The 17,640-nt window shown below is 41.6% G+C and overlaps 1 protein-coding gene across 2 annotated transcripts; it reads left to right on the forward strand.

The window, feature by feature from the left end:
• The first annotated feature begins 2,641 nt into the window (after positions 1-2,641).
• Positions 2,642-15,901, forward strand: slc43a3b (solute carrier family 43 member 3b). Of its 2 annotated transcripts, none has more exons than XM_084353326.1 (13): positions 2,642-2,742; positions 8,942-9,237; positions 9,407-9,536; positions 10,964-11,010; positions 11,112-11,188; positions 12,466-12,558; positions 12,650-12,789; positions 13,369-13,484; positions 13,583-13,726; positions 13,897-14,004; positions 14,205-14,391; positions 14,519-14,639; positions 14,756-15,901. In XM_084353326.1, exons 2-13 carry the CDS (start codon positions 9,057-9,059, stop codon positions 14,861-14,863), a joined length of 1,452 nt encoding a protein of 483 aa, XP_084209452.1. In that variant the 5' UTR covers positions 2,642-2,742; positions 8,942-9,056; the 3' UTR covers positions 14,864-15,901. The 2 variants fall into 2 exon arrangements, with proteins under 2 accessions (XP_084209452.1, XP_084209451.1); XM_084353325.1 differs by lacking the exon at positions 2,642-2,742 and adding an exon at positions 8,435-8,528.
• The last annotated feature ends 1,739 nt before the right edge of the window (positions 15,902-17,640 follow it).

A 17,640-nucleotide genomic window follows, 5' to 3' on the forward strand; every position in this document is an offset into this window, starting at 1 on the left:
AACCAACTCTACCTCCTTATTTGGAAGGAATCCACGCTATAATCATTGCTTTGTATTTCCTGAAGATATTCCCTCATTTGGTGCAGTGTTTACATAACTTTTACATTCATTATCCTGCCATCGCAGAAGAGGACATTCTCAGAAGATCAAAGCATAAAGGTCGTTTTGACACAAAGTTGAAGATAGTTGACCTTGATGTGATTTGAACCGCAGTTCAAGTTCAAGTCCGCAGCCCACTGATCTGGAGTCAGACACCATACCCTTGCACCACAAGGTCTGCTGTGCCAGGCTGGAACGGTAGAGCTGGGCTTAAGGTTAGGGTTGGTGCTGCGGCACAAGGTCGGCAATCAGTCTGGGTGAAGATCTGATAACTGTGAAGGTAATTCCATGTGATTCACATCACTTTCATCCTATCAAAACATTCAGTGACCCTTTATACCTTGTAAATGGGGGTTTTGTCACTGTGCCATCAGAATGTGAATGTTTCTGGACTGAATAAAGGTGATGACTCAGAACAACAGGTTTCACACTGAAAGCATCCACGCATTAGTCATGACGTACATCTTCTAGAAGATATTCCCTCATTTTGCGTGCCATTAACACAATTTATATTCATTGATGAAGGTTTTCAGTCATCCAGGTCATGGTAAATCTAGGTACTGTATCATAGGTAACTGGACTTGTTTCAGTTTCTTGAAGACGTTTCTCCTCTCATCCAAGAGTCTTCTTCAGTTCTAACTCCTCTCCAGTTAGTTCTGATATCCAGTGTAGTAACATTACTTGATTGGCCACAGGTCATAAATTAGCAAACATTTGACCCTGACGTGATTTGAACACGCAACCTTCTGATCTGGAGTCAGACGCGCTACCGTTGCGCCACAAGGCCTACGAAAGTATGATACATTGGCACTTCAAAATCACTGAGGCTGAATTCAAGGCTGAGCACAACACATACAACGTCCAACAAACAGCATATTGGATTTAATTCACCTTTAACGTTTGGTTCTCGATGACAATTTACCTTTAACTGGCTCTTATTTTGAAATTCCTTTCCTGTTGTAGAATCAATGCCACATTCGGCGCAGCAAACATGTGGCTGCGCCAAATAACTTAACCATTCACACCTGGGCTCACCCAGCCCTGGCAACCCACGTGAAGGCCGGTTAGGTCAACGACCCACAAGTGGCCCTAAAGTCTCTGTAAAGACACTCCCACCCAAAAAAGCCCGCAACTCCCCTCCCCTCCACAATCTAGATAACAAAACAAAACAAACCCTGACAAGCACGAGGCCTCGTGCATCGCAGTAACCCATCTATGTGATCCTAATCATGATCAATATTATTGCTGCAAACCACTTATATCACTGGCACCAAAAATGAACCGCTGCCACCACCACTACAAATCAATCACAGAGGCAACACTGGTGACAGGCCTGTTCATACAGCTTTGGATTGTTGCAATCTACCATCCACTTTCCACTAGATGGCAGTATGAGAGCACAAACAGACGCTAGTAGATGCTCTGTGGTACACTTGTAAACTGGTTAGTGAATGGCAACATTTTTTGTGCAGCCAAGGGTTAGATTTTGAAATTGTTACTATTGTGTTTAAAAAATAAAATCTGTCCTTTCTCAAACAAACTGTTATAAATCACAGTTTTCCAATGTTCCTCTTCATTTTTTTTTTGCCATTTATGCGGCCTGTCCTCTTCCAGGTCAACACGGTGGAGTGGAGGTCGTGTGACACCACTTGGCGATGCCTTGTCCTGCTCAGCCGTCCTCCTGGATTCACATTATTCACATATATTTTATATAATTTTCTAGTATCAGATATTTCTGTTCATGTCTGTTCGTTCTGGGAGAGGGATCCCTCCTCTGTGGCTCTTCCTGAGGTTTCTTCCATCTTTTTTTGTGTTTAGAAAGAATTTCTTGGGCCAATCTACCAAACTGGTTACAAGCTTAGTTTTCATGTTTTTGTTTTTCTTTAAATGGCAGAAATGAGCTTCCATAGATTTTTGCACCAATTCTGGATGAAAGCACACATACTGTCTGTTGTTCCCCTTCTGGATAGGCATTAATCTTTTCTCACCTACAGTACTTGAGTACATGTACTTAGTTACTTTCTAGGGGGTTTATTTATCGTTACATTTCATTATCAATCATGAGAGGTGATGCTGTGACTGTCACAACACAATGTAATATTATCAAATGGTCACACGGTGGCGCCAACAGTCTCATATATAAGCTGCATTTATTTTACATTTTACTTTTGATACAGTATTGATTATAATGTATTCATGTATTATTTATTTATTTATTTATTTATTTATTTATTCCACTCACACCGATTAGTCTATGATAAATAATCAATGGGTTTATCACAAAATAAACCGGATTTATGTAAATCAGCCTTTAAAACTCTAATTAATTACAATAACAGACTCACAGCAGGTGATAATCTATCATCATGTTTCCATCAGTTGCTGAAACAAACATAAATCGGCATATTTTAATGTAAGTGTGCAGCAGCAGGGTGGAGTGAGGGGCATTTGGACCTGGAGGAGGCCTTGACAGAGCAGAGATGGGAGCAGCAGGCTGACAACACCCTCTCTGTACCCGCCCACCCCGTCAGCAGCGGCGGCCGCTGCATCAGGGTCCTCCCCGCCGGGCCTTTACATCTTCTGGGCCGAACAATATGTGGATGGTGTGGACAATGATATCACTGTAGGAGGGCAAACCAGCACGTAAGTGTATACATCCTGCCATGACAATACATCAGACAGCTATAGGCTGAAAATAGATGTGAAGCTCCTCTCTGTGTGATCCCATGCACTGACTTTCACTGATGATGTTTACAGTTCAGCGTGGGCAGAGCAGCACACAGCATGACCACATGCATGCACACACTGCACCATGAAGCAATGACATCTGCTGCCATGGAGCCAGCAATGGGTGTTAGCTGTGAGCTCAGACAATTCATATTTAAACACCTTTAATCACACTTATTCATGCAAAGTGTCTCACCAATATACAACATGCATTTACTGTTTGTATCTTGCGTGTATTTCTATTTCCATTATTTCATGAGGAGGAGTCTGTTGTGCTACTGTCATTGTAAGAGCACAAGTTCTTATACAAATACCGAACAGTATTTGCCTGTGGACCCTGTTGTTGTGACTGTAGTTCAGTAAACGAGGGGTTTTCTCCTCTCAGATGACTTCTGTTGAATCATTTCCAGAGGTTTTGTGACACAGGGTTTATTTGTTTTATTTTATACCTGGGTGATCAGCTTGCAGTCAATAGATTGATTCTCATAACGCTCTGAACGTACTCAGAAGGTGTAGAAGACAGGGAGTAAACCTGGTGGTAAACCTGTTAATCAGGTTGCTCTACATGTATATCTTACGTACCATTCTCCTAAAGACGGAGATCATGTGAAAAATGTATGGGGTCATAAAACGTTGTTGAACTGAAATAGGGTTGCAAAAAAAAGTTTGAGAGACCATTTCTTGAAGTGTTAAGTCTTTAAATAATTATATGTGTCATTTATATTCACAGTTTTATAGCGGTTTTCAAAAACATAGTGTCAAGTGCTTGAAGACAAACTCAAAATAACATAAAAACACATCAAAATTAAGTTAAACGCTATTTGTAAAAGGTGTTTTTTCCACAGTTCATTTTATTTTACCTTTCACACAAATCAGTTCAGCTCCGTTAAAGTTATTATTTGACGATAAGGAAGGAACAAACAAAGAAAAGAGGGTCGTGCTCAGGAATATATCCTTTAATTTTACTTGATCATCTGTCGGGCGCCACACAAAACATTTATGAAGACACAAACAACACAAAACACCCATCCAGATTATTATACAGATCAAAACTGTACAGTATTTACAGTGCAATGTACTGCCTTGTTTGTGTGTATTTATATAGACTAATGTATTGATATTTGTTTGAGAAGGTAACACTTTTGGTATCATCTCACCATCAGGTACTAAATCTATCAGGACAGACTTTTCCGCGACTGTTCATGAGTCTGATCTCATGTGTACATAAGGTGCCGATGTGCAGTGTCACTTTAGTCTGATGACGAGCATGTTTTTTGTTGAAACGTCACTGCTTTGGTGCGTTAAATAACTTGGATGTTGGCGCTCTGCAGTGTGGGAGCTGTATTTTTGTTACATAAATCCATTAAATAGGAAATTTCATACTTAAAGGCAGCCCAAAGCCCTTTACAGATGACACATGTGGAAACCTAAGGAAGAAATGATAAAAACAATGAAAGCAAACAGATCAGAGTAAATGTTTAGGATTTTGTCACATGATGGTCAATAAGTCATGTGCCGCATTTCATCTTTACCTTTCTCTTCCACTACAACACTTTTAGAAAGAAGAAGTAGTGAGTGAGATGACAGAGAGTCCCGTGGTTCGTCTCTATTCTTATAATTTTCTAAAGAAACGAGATGAGAGATGATGACATCTGACCATACGCTGTCCAAGAAGTTGCTGATGTTGGCACTTCTACTGTTGGCACGATTGTAGAGTGTGTTTGGCTGCTTGTTATGAAACACACACACACACACACACACACACACACACACACACACACACACACACACACTTTAATACTCTGTATCCTAACCTTCATCCCAAAGCTGGATTACCAACAACCAGTCCCCCAGTTCCCAGTTCCCAGATCCCCCAAGTCACCAAAAGCTGCCAAGTTCACTGTGTGGCAAGTTGTGTGTGGTAATAAAATCAACTGTAACTTTGGGCCTTAGTACTGAAGCACAACATCAACTGACATGATGAGGTGCACCCAGATCAGTAAGTCCTGTCTTGAAGAGCATTCTTGTGACAAAAACATGTTTTGAAGGAATATTTTCCACATTTTTAGAAATACACTAATCGTGTTATCTTGCAGAGAGTTAGAGGAGAAGATTGATAACAGCTCCCCTCTCTGCCAAATACATATTAAGCTATAGCTAACAGATGGCTAGCTTCGTTTAGCACAAAACAAAAACAGAAACAGCTAACATAGCAAAACAAAATCTGCCTTGCAGCAGCTGTCAAGATCACTAATTAACACATGACATCTTGAGTGTTTAGTCTGTACACAAATGAAAGTGTAAAAATTATGATTTGTCATTTTATGAGAGGATTCACTGCTCCCGGACGAGAAATAATCCACTTATGCTGTACTGGCACTTTTACATTTAACTTTTCCTTTGGCATACTGTGACTTTTTCTCACACACGAAAGTTGCACATTTTTTATTTTATAGGTAATTGCACACAAAGAACACTGATACTGATAATTGGAAAAAGGCTGATTATTGGCAAATGATCAGCCTGTGCAGTGTCTTGGGGGCCCCCTGATCCGGCCGTGCAAACACACGACGTCTAACTTTAACCCTTAAACCAAGTTTTAACCTTTAAACACACTTTTGACCTGAGCACGCTGTGTTTACACTACTTGACTATTTGGTTTTTCCACTTTATCATTTCTTACTTTGGACTTTGGACATTCATTGATCAAGTTAGAGTCTTCACGGCTTTACCTGAAAAATATTATTATGAAATACAACTAAATTGCTCAGCGTTCACCGACTTGCTGGTTCTGGAGCTTGCCTGTTTGCTCACTGGTCTTGGAGTGTATATCCTTAAACCTTCATCCATCAGTCTGAACAGTTTGAGGACATATAAAAGCCACTCATGTTGGTTTGAAAGTTGAGCCTGACATTGAATGTGTGGCGTCAGTATGGTTTTCTCGACAGTACTGGAGGTCAGTGGCACAGAGGATACAGCTGATGTGTTATGAGGATAAATTCATTCTTTGTTCTGGTGTTTTCATGGGACTTGTTAATAATAAAAAGAAAAACAATGCCAGCATTGTTCTTTAACCTATAGCGAGTCTTGTGATTAGAAAGAAACCCATGTTTAACATGAACCTTCTTTGGAGTTATTGCCTCAAGGCTAAAGCTACACAGACGTATGGCAGGGGGTTTGATAACCCTGGGTCATTGTTTTAAGGAAGTGCGTATGAACTTGTTTTTATATGTCACACAGTGTGCGTGCGTATGTGTGTCTTGTGATCAGGTGATGAATGTGGTGAAACATAAATTCGGAGGTCTCATGAATGGTTCCTGCATCGATTTACATCTCTGCCCCTCAGCTACCGGCGACCTCTCTTACCAAGGGATGAAACAGCAGCAAAGTGAATGACCTTTAAACATTATGCAGATTGTCTTGGCCTACTAATGAAGATTATAAAGCAGTATGTGCCCCGATTACTCATCCGCCACCACAAAAGTGACATAGCAACAACCCACTAAATGCAAATGAACACAGCTACGGCATCTATTAAACTACATGATGTCACTGTTCGCCTCTTCGTGAATTAAATCAAAAGAAATACAGTCGAATCGCTGAAATCAACTGTTATCTTATCAACATAATGTTAATCACTAAAAGTCTCCGGAGCCTCTGCCTCGTTGGTCTTTTATGACTCATTTGGTCATGACACACCATGATAACCCCCGGACCCCACCTTTACAATGGACTGTACTTTTCTAGCATGGCTGACGTGCTGTTAGGACTTCCATCAAGGAGGATCTGTTTTCACTTGTGTGTGTTGTTTGGTGGCTTGTTTGTCAGCAGGATTACACAAAAACTACCCAACAGATCTCCTTGAAGCTTGGATGGAGGATGGTGGTTTTGATGATGGTGGTCAGAGCGACGGTCATGTCGTTCTTTGTCGTTGATAGTCGGCAGTGACTCTTGAAATAGTAACTTCAGTCTCCTGGGATTAAGCTCCTGTTACATCAAATACTGATGCTTTTGGAAGGCGTCCTACAATCCCAAAGTGTATTTGACGAGTTGGGAATGATGCTTTAATGTCTGCTTTATCGTCAAAAGTGTAATAATGTGAGGAAAGACACTGAAATATATTTATTAAATTATTATATTTATTAAAATCTTTGCCTTCGTCGAGATATCTCTGCAGACTTCTTTATGAGAATTCAGATTTTGCTCACTTTCCATACTGATGTGTTAAAAATGTTTAAACGTACTCATAGAGACTTTTAACTGCTCATGAAGGAGTCTCAATGTAACACTGATGCCTTGATAGGACCTACATACGACTGCCTATTTCAGAACTCATCTTATAGTTATTCGTAATGCCTGTCAGCGGTTCAGATACAGACTGTTCTGGGTCGAATGAGTCATTAAATTAGAAATGATTTTTCATGGCAGAGTGTTGAGGATTAATGAAGGAGTCTCACAGCCTGAGGAGAGAAGCTGCTCTGTAGTCTGGTGGTACGGTACGCCACTAAAACAAAGTTTACTCAAGAATTTACAAGAAATGAAAGTTCCTCTAGTTGGAACAGACCAGATGATGTAGTTTATTAAAGGCATCATCACTGTATTGCACTCACACAATGTAGGTTTGGGGATCTGAGAGAGTCAGATAGATAATAGTGGTTAAAATCTGTGCAGCAAAACCAAGATTTGCTGACTTTTAATCCCCAGAGTTGGTCAAGTTTCAAAAGAGCCCAGATCATACACGTCCCATAATGCAACTTGCCTCGGTCGTTCATTAGACCTTCCCAGCCTGTTACTGCAAATACCAATGTCTTCGAAACTTCCACTTGACAGCTCAAATCGGCAAATTCAAACTAAACTAAAAACTAAAATATGTTGTTAGCAGAGAAAAGTAGGACTCAACTGTCATTTAGCTCCAGCAAAACAATAAGACTTTCCCAGAAAATAGTCTTTCCTTCCTTTCATAAAGATTTTATTAATATAATATTTGGTGTTTCTGTCGGTTTGCGGCAGTGCACCATGAACACACCGGGTTGAAATGCGTAAAATGCTCTTTGGCAGACGGTAGTGAAGTTTTTACACTGGATTCATGTGAAAAATGAAGAAACCTCTGCACACATAGTTGTTTTAAATATCATGGTTGTTGAATCTTTGCCTTCCTGAGGTGACCTGACTTTTGACGCTCCTGACGCAACCAGGAGGTGCTAGTGCGAGTCCTAAGTTCAATTTCTGGATCGCCTTTTTTCAATTTTAACCTATTTTTAACTAACTTAACATAAGATTAACATCTCAGGAGATAAAGAATAAGCCTGTAGTGTAATCTAGGTCATGAGTTTATACGGTATCCCTGTGATAAGGTTCATCAGGGATGCTTTTGTCCATTTGGACCCAGATATGACACAGAGAGCCAGTTTCCACACCGAGTTATTCTCAGCACTCCCAGCATCCACATCTGGAGTATGTCTTCAGCGGCTCAGCTGTCTGGCTTGCCGGGAATGTGGGAGTGTTTACTATTTGAGTAGAGGGATGTTCTTTGCAGCAGCTCATGGAGAGTGATTGAGAAAGAGGCAAACAGTCGGGAGGAAAGAGAGGAAACTGGTGAGGAAGAGGAAGGACGAGCTTGCATATATAAAGAAAGAAAGTGGGGTAAGAGCAGAGAGGTGCGGTTTGCGAGCACATTCGGGGAGACGCCCGGACTCTGAACTGTGAGTACAAGAGAGCTGTGAGCTGGAGAGTGTTAACTAACAACTCTGTTTCTTGACTTTACGTCTTTGCGGCTGCACAGAAGATGATTGCGTAATGTAACTGAGTCCTTCTGTTGTTAAAATTGGAGGTTTTGGACGTGCAAGTATCTCAGCTAAAGCTACTTTTTCCTGTTAACCTGCATTCATTCAGAAGTGTATTTTTTTTAGCAGGACTGACCCAACATGTTGCTACTAAAAGTTTCCAGTTTTGACTCATGTTTGGCTTGTGCAACTTTTTCCATATAAGTGCTCTTGAGGTCAGCTTCTCTTTTTTTAAAATGAAAACAAGCATGCCGTTGATTTAAAGGTGCAGAGTCGGCTCATGTCAACACTTAATCTTCTTAATGTCTTATTTTTAATTCCTTTTTTCTCAGGTGCAGTGACAGAAGACATCTGTGTGCATGTGTGCGTCCATGCAGGTGAACATACAGTGTTTGTGAATTGTCTTCCTGTGTGTGTGTGTGTGTGAGTGAGTGAGTCTGTGTGACCATGCCGGGGAACAGCGTGAGGGTGCGACACTGCCTCACCTTTGCCACGGGTCTGGTGGAGTGTCTGTGTTTTGCCGGAGCTGTGTTCGGATGGGCCTCCCTTGTTTTTGTCCTGAAGACGGAGGGCTACTTCAGCTCTCTGTGCGTCAACACCACTGGAGTCAACGCAACGCAGGTCCTAGGTCAGTTTGATACCCTCACCTCAGCGAGTGTCTGGGTGCCTTAATGCTGCAAAACATTGTCTTTTCAAGCACTATTTGAAGAATGAAGATCTTTTTCTCAGCACCTGTTTAACCACATTCTTCTCCACCTTGTGTCGCTCCTTGTCTCTATGTTTTTATGTGTCTACAGATTGCAGTGGACAGGATGAACAGTTCTCGCTTGTTTTCACCATCGCCTCCTTTATGAACAATTTCTCGTCCCTCCCTAATGGTTTCCTCTTTGACCGGTTTGGTACCACGGTGGCTCGGCTCTTTGGAATGTGAGTCCAGCAACAACATCCTTAATTACTTATTGAGAGGAAATCATTAATGGATTCAACAGATGTGATTTTTCACCAAACAAAGTTCGTCAGTAGAGGATTTAAAGCCCACCAGGTGGGTAGTTACTAACAGTTGACTAGTGAAGAACAAAAACAACAGGTCGTTCATTAGTGTGCATTGAGCAGCAAGTGCAAGGTGCAGCGGATGCATTATATATATATATTTTGGGTATTTAAGTAGGCTACAGTTATTGCACATAATTACTTTTGATACTTAACTATACTTAATATCAGATACTTTAAGACTTTTACTCAAGTATGACTTTTGAGTAGTTTTTACAACACTGATTAAACCTCTAGTACGTGACACCACACACTGAAATGTTACCACAAAGTAACTCGTGCATCCATGAGATAAAAACACAAAAGTAAGAAGCATAAAAATCTTGTTAACGAGGTCATTTTTGCATCAAGCCTTTTCATACTACGGCCGTGGCTCTCTCTGCCTGTGGTGGCTAAGCTAACACTACTCTGCAAAGAGGCAATTTGCGGTAATTTTCAGTCAGTCTCTGGTATTTCCCTCGGGGGTGTTCCTAAATGTTTGCTTACAATAACAGCTGTTTCTTCCAAGAGACAAGAGATGGGTAGGACATGTAGAAAAGGGAGTAGGGAGGACTCGCCACAGGAAGACACAGAGGTTAGAAAAGCTCCCTTGATGGATGTTATGTAAAGTTGCTGAGGTCTCCATTCAGCAGCAGACACATGAATGGCGATGCAGCATACACAGCAGAGCCCTGTAGACGCTTAGCAATGCAGAACGTAGAGAACATGTTTTATGAGAGAAGGGAGCAATAAAGAAAACAAAGCAGTAAAGGGCAACTCTTACAAAATTCAAACTGGAAATAGGAAAACAGAGAGAATGATGAAGAAATAGAAAAGGTCAGGAGGACTGTTAATCACCAGAGGATGGAGGAATGTCTGAAAGAAATATGTTTTATGTTTACAGCTGCTCAGACTGTGGGAATAAGAAGTCCTCCCGACCACCTCAGAGTTAAAATCTATCATATATCACAACACCGCGCACACATACCTGCCTGGTTTATTGCCCCAGATACATCTAAATCCACAATAACAAACTGGTACTAAGGCCATCCATATGTTTCCACTAAAAGAGGGTGGAGGGAAAATAAAGGGCCAAGGAATGCAAAAATAGTTGGACAAGTGCAGATGAGGGAGGAACTTTTCTCAGGACAGGACATGAAAAGGAAATTAAAGTCGGCCAAAAGTCCTCCAAACAGCAGCAGAAGAACGTGTTAACCAGGACATTTTTGTATCAAATGTCACATTTTTTTCCAATCTCAAATTCTTTTTTTTTGTAAAATGCCAATAAAATGACTTAATAACACTGGGATTTCTTTCCCCCCCAGATTTCTTTACACTGTGGGTACTGTGATGGTGGCCTTCGCAGTTCCAGGTGAGAAACATTTCTCCATATTTTTGCCCTTATTGTCTAAATAATCGCTCATGTTACAGCTGCAGATGCTCATATCTCCCTTCTTTTTCTTTTCCCATCAGCTTTGTCCAACCTGCTCTTCCCAGCTCTCTCCCTGCTGGCAGTGGGCGGCCTCTTGTTTCTCATCACCAACATGCAGGTAACAGTCGGTATTCAGATTAGAAAAGATAATTGCCGGTTTAGATTGATCTGTCAATTATTTTCTCCAATTAAAGCAGCAAATCCTCAAACAGGAGAAGCTGGACCCAAATGACTTAAACATTTAATCCAGGGGTTTTCAAAGTCTAAAATTGTGGGCGTCGCTTCAGACAAAGCTCGGGAAAAGGTGCCCTCAAGCCTCCTTTAGTTTAGTTACTTAGTTCTGCTCAATTTCTGGATGTCTGTGGGATTAAGATTATGTTATTTGATCACATAGACACACAACAATTGAGCCAGGATAGACTAATATTGCTGTTTGACATAACTTCAGACAACACTGCATTCCTTAAAAAAGGTCTGTGCTCAGACATTTATTAGTTTCTGACTCTGGGAAAGTGGGAAAATGTTAAATGTTGACATATTTTCTTCCTGTAAAAAACTAAAACTGCAGGCTTCTGTTTCATTGTTTTACGCTGGTGATGTATCTTTTCTGAGCTATTTCTGGATCCCTGCATGTGTGCTCTGTCACCCGAGTATCACCCGAAGGTTTGGTAGAAAAGACATGATCTAGAATATCTAACTCTAACTGCAGCTCGTCCCACAAGACGTTTTTGAGGAAAGCTGGCTGAGAAACACAGTTGTAAAAGCTTTATTTGTGTAAGTTACAGATATTTGTATTCACAACCCTCAGGTCCGTCCTCGGGTCAGGAACATAAACAATAGACAGAGTCTGCCTTCAGTGAGTCCTTGTTGGCTGCTGGATCCTGATCTATCGAGGAACAAATACAAAACCTCCTCGGGGAACATGAGTTTGTTTGTAATTTTACATTGAATGACAGAAAGTAATGGCAAAAAAAAGCTGAGTGAGAATTTCAACAAACAACCGAACGGACACTTAAAGTTGCACTGTGTAGTTTTTTTAAGTTTTCAGAAGAAGAGAAAGATCTTCACTGACTGATGTTTATGCCTAAATAAACTAAATACACAAACTCTCTTTGTTTTCATGACTAAGCAAATTAAGTAAACAAACTGACTTTAAAGGACAACATCATTTCATGCTGTTTTACTTTGTTTATATGTGGCGGACCCTGCCACCTTTCCAGTTTCAAACACTGTTCTGGGACCTTATTTTCCTCTGAGAACTGCTTGTTTATTCAGTTATGGAAAAATAAATATTTCTGAGTCTGTTTGATTACCTCACTGATATTGTAACTCTAACCCCAAAACTACATAATGCCCCTTTAAAGCAACAATCATGTGTTTTAATCATGTCTCTAGGTAGGAAACCTGTTCGGCTCACGCCGCTCCACCATCATCACTCTCTACAACGGGGCCTTCGACTCTTCCTCAGCACTTTTCCTCGTCATCAAGGTGAGAAACATCCACCTGCTGCTCTCGTGAATTAAATCTACAGGATATATTTATAATGTTAATCTCGACCCTGTCTCGTCTTCTCCTGCAGTTGTTACACGAGGCTGGCGTCTCTCTCCGTGCCTCCTTCCTCTTCCTGTCGGCCTGCGCCGTCATTCATCTGTTCAGGACTTTCTTCCTGCTGCCGAGAGACTTCATCCCCTACCCGCTGCCTGATCACTACACATACGGGTACGCATCGCCAAAACACCAACGCTTCAAGGACACGGGTGTAAACAAGGCTAATTCATTTTCAGCTTTTGTTTTTTAAAAAAATGAAAGAAGCAAAAATCTAATCAGGCCTTTCTAAATTTGAATTATGTATTAAAAATTGATCAGATAAAACAGTTATGAACATATGCTAGTCATAAATGCCCTTTATCCTGCAACAACAGACTCGGCTTAGTTGGCGGCTCTTTGCTTGTTTTCTGTAAACACATCAGTGTCCTCTTACAGTAGGATGTGGCTGTCTGGCATTGGGTGTGACCTGACATGAAGCCAGAGTCACAAACCAGTTGAAACGAATCTGCTCCCTTTAAAAATCTTTAGAAGTCTTTCCTTATCCAACAACACTGTTGATGATGAATAAATTCAGTTAAAAATAAAAGTTTGTTCATCTTACCATCTTAATGTCCTCCACGTTATGTGATTATAGCTGGTTGGGACTTTAAAACCTCATTTATAAACTAAATAACTATCAAAGAGTTGCCACAATGTACACAATGAACTCCTCAGTCTGAAGCTGACCCTCCGACCTTTGACCTTTGTCAGGATAACGTGTGGTCAATCAAACACTCCGAGGAGCTCAGAGGAGACGACAGCGAATGGTAACGCAAAAATGACGGCAGAGGAAGCACCACTCAAGGCGGACGTCCCTGTGAAACAAGGTGTGTGTGTGTCTGTGGTATAGATAGACAGCAGGATCCTAATTCTCAACAATGACTTCACTGTCTTTCTTCCTGTGGTCTCCCCTCGTCTCCCTCAGAGAAGAGTTTCCGGGAGTGTTTTCTGTCCAGGTTCTTCTTGTGGCACCTGCTCTGGCTGTCGGTGATGCAGCTCAGACATTACCTCTTCATCGGCACCCTCAACCCCATGCTGCAGCGGCTGACGGCAGGAGAGCCTTCACTGGGTAAACACACACAGCACACTGCTTCACCTTGGCACTGTCTTATCAAACATGGAGGTTTGCGCACACCTCCCTCAATTCCCCGAAGCAAGGCAAACTTTTTGTTTTTTTTGAGCAAATATGTTCTCTAATATTTTTCCAACCATCCTCTCCCTGCTTGTGTGCTCCCACAGTGAGCCAGTACATCAATGCCTTCGCTATAACGCAGATGTGCGGCGTGCTCTGCGCTCCCTGGAACGGCCTCATCATGGACAGACACAAGGGCAAACCTCGTGCTGCAGGTAACATACTGTACTGTCGCTACTAATGGCTAATGGTGTTAACCCAACAAGCAGCACCCCTGGCAGATCTACTGTCAGTGTGTTTAATGTCAGGCCTGTTGTCAGTGAAATCTGGTCCGGAGTTCAGCTGGAATAAAAGCCTACAGACCCAACATTGTTTCTCTTTGGATTAACCGATGTGCTCGTGCGCCTCTTCGTAGGAGAGAGTGAACAGGAGTCAGACCTGCGGGCCACGGTGCTCTCTCTCTTCCTGACGGCGCTGCAGTGTGTGTTGTTCTCGGTGTGCGCCTCCACCCCGTACCTGCCGCTTCAGTACCTCACCTTCATCCTGCAGGTGATCAACCGCTCCTTCCTCTACGGCGGCAACGCAGCCTTCATCAGCGTGGCGTGAGTATCAATCACACACAGATACATGCACACACCTCTCTGTGGACTACACTTAAACAAAATTAATTGACTTTACTGAATTTGCTTTCTTCTCTTTGCCATGTCATCTGTCGTTGTGTGCGTGTAGTTTCCCGTCGTGCCACTTCGGGAAGCTGTACGGTATGATCATGGCTCTGTCGGCAGTGTTCTCTCTGCTGCAGTATCCCTGCTTCGCCCTGGTGAAAGCTCTGGATGGAGACCCTTTATACGTGAGTACAGTCTGATGAAACAACTTTGAATACAAAATACTGCGCTTACTCTGCTCCTCCTCCTCCTCCTGTTATCTTCATCTCTGAACTCTCCTCGCTCTCTCCTTGTGCTGCAGGTGAACGTCGGTCTGACGCTGCTCAGCCTGCTCGCCTTCATCCACCCCCTCTCTGTGTACCTGCACTGTCGACGTGTCGCCTCCCAGCGAAATGAGTCTGTGAGATGAGAGCAACGCCTCGCACTTATTATGTCCTTAATATCACCAGTGACACTGTTACCTCTTCAGTTTGTTCGACTTGGAAAGCAACATCGAGCGCTGTAGCGAAGCGAGCGGAGCCGTTCTCTCCAGCATCCTTTAGAAACGCAGCTTTAGCCACTGTTAGCTTCTTCTCCTTTGTTTACAGTTAAAAGTCCTGGTGCTGACGACTCTAACTCTACTTTACAGTGACTGTGACATGTTTTATGTTACTTGTTTTGTGCGAGCTTATGTTTTCTTGCCATTTATGTTCTGTCCTATCACACCACAGTTACGGTGGTTTCAGAGTGCCAAACGATAACGCACTTTGCACTTTGGTGTTCCTCTATATCCATATTTTTCTATAGGACCAACAATGTTGCATGTAGCGACTGCACGAGGGATAACTGAGAGTCATAATTACAGTAATGGATGCTTCGTGACTGACCGATCAGTGATGTGCAGTGTGAAAGAGGTGAACTCAGATACATTAAATGGAGAAACACAGCTCTGCCACCTGCTGGCCTCTTGGTTCAGCTGTTAGCTGCTGATTTCACTGTAGTGCCAAACTTGACAGTAAACTGATCTCCTGTTATGTTTTTATGGAGTCTCAGGTGTTTAATGAAGAACAATTTGGCCTCATGAAGGATTTTAATGACGTTGTGCCATGAGTAATGATATGTAAAGGTTTATAAAGGAAAACTGTACATTTTTTACCAGTATGTTTATGTTTCAGGCTGTATTTTCCATCGTTGAAATCTTACTATATATATATGCAAACTCTTCACTGTGCTGGATCTAATTAAATGTGCCTTTTGATATGAAGTTTAAAGGGAATTGTTACTTTTTGATATTTACTTTTGCCAAAATGAATGTTTCAGTTTTACAAGTATTGTGTGAAAAAATATCTACCTGCACGCAACTGCCACTTACAGCTGGTAGAGAAAATGTCATTGTTATCTGTAAAGAAGATATTTTTAAAAAAGACTGCAGGAAATGTATCTTAAATACTGAAATTAAACTTATAAAGACTGAACCCTGAATTCCTCCTGTTTACTGAGTGTTTACTGAGTTATTTGGATTGACTGTTGCATTTAATTCAGTATCAGCTGCACAAGGTCTTATCGTCAAAAACAAAACATTTGTTTACTGTCAGGAGGATCAGAAATTAACTGGCAAACACTTAACACTCTGGAGTGCGTTGCAGACATTACAAGACAAGAGCGTATTCATTTGTAGATTGAAGTCTTTCATCACCAGTGACGACAGATTAAAGGGGCGCCCTTGAAATCACGAAGTCGTTTACTCATTATAAGTAGTCAGCCTTTGAAAGCTGTTGGGTAATGTGTTCTGTGGCTTTCAAGGAGCTTTCAAGTCTGGGAAGTCCTGGTCATGTCATGAGAGTCGTGTCAGCTTGGGCTTGTGGTGTCTAAAAGATATGAGCTTTTACCAGCAAAGAGGTCAAAAAGGCTGTTCTTATTGGAGATTTGGGGATTAAAATTCAGGACACCTTGGCCTCTGCTGCACAGATTTTTACTACTCTCAGCGATAGCCGTGGCCCGAGGCATTATGTTTGCAGGTCGTCCGTCCATCCCAGTGGACGTGATGTCTGAGGAACTCCTTGAGGGAATTTCTTTAAAATTTGGCACAAGTGTAGATTTTGGCAGTCAAAGGTCAAGTCACTGTCACCGAAAAATAAAACATATTTGTGGCCATTCAACAATAATGACATCAATATTTTACACAAATGTTTTAAACACATGAAAAATGCCGATGTTGATGAAGCAATGGCATTTTATCTATTTTATATTCCAACGGTCGACTTCACAGCGACATCATACAGTTTGTCATATTTTCTGCAGATAATGTTTTTGCCATTATTCAACGCCACAGCTCAGGAGGAGCAGAAGCAAACAACTGCTTATTTTAATTACATTATTTTAATTAGTGTAACAACCTTCGGAAATTAAATTTAGAAATTTCAGGTCTTTATTTTACTGCCCTAAAAATAGTCCTGTGACTGTGGAGCAATCTTGCATGATGAAGGTAGAGGATAATAATTAAAATAAAAAAGTTTAGTTGTAACAAGTTTGTTTTTTCTCATCTCATCTCATCTCATTTTCTTTCCGCTATGTCCCTATTGGGGTCGCGGGGTGTTGCCGCTTTTATCCCCCCCTTTTGGGGGGTTGCGGGGCTACTGGGGCCAAATCCAGCTCTCACAGGGCGAAGGCCAGGGTACGCCAGTTTTTTGAGTTTTCTAAAACACTAAAAATACAGTGCACTTAAATAAAAAATAATAAGGCTTACTGACTTATAATAATTAGTCATTTTTAAATTTACTTAACAAAGTTAGGTTGGTTGACTTGAATATTTCATTGTTATCAGTTTCAACAAAAGTTTGTAGTTTGCAGAGTTTTCTGTGCTACCTGACAAGAAAGCCTTTTGTGTCTCTGAAGTAAGCTGAGCAAAATATGAGGAACAGCCTCGAGTGATGTCACTTGAGTCAGCCGAAGACCACAAGTTTGAAACAAATCTGTGTGTGTGCAGCTCGAAGCTTGTGAGTTTTACCAGACCTCCGTAGCTCGCTCCTCATGTCTGCTTGAGGCTACGAGCAACTCCTAGCGTAACACACCTACAGTAATCTGACACACCAGACGGTTTGATCACAGAATCGTCTGCTGTCCTTGGAAGCTGTTGGGAAAATGGCAGACACGTTCAAAAACTGCTTGGCAGGTGATTGTACGAGCCATCTGTCTGCATCACCTTCT

This window comes from Pagrus pagrus (genome assembly GCF_965226575.1).
Source record: "Pagrus pagrus genome assembly, chromosome: 5".
Lineage (NCBI taxonomy): Eukaryota > Metazoa > Chordata > Actinopteri > Spariformes > Sparidae > Pagrus > Pagrus pagrus.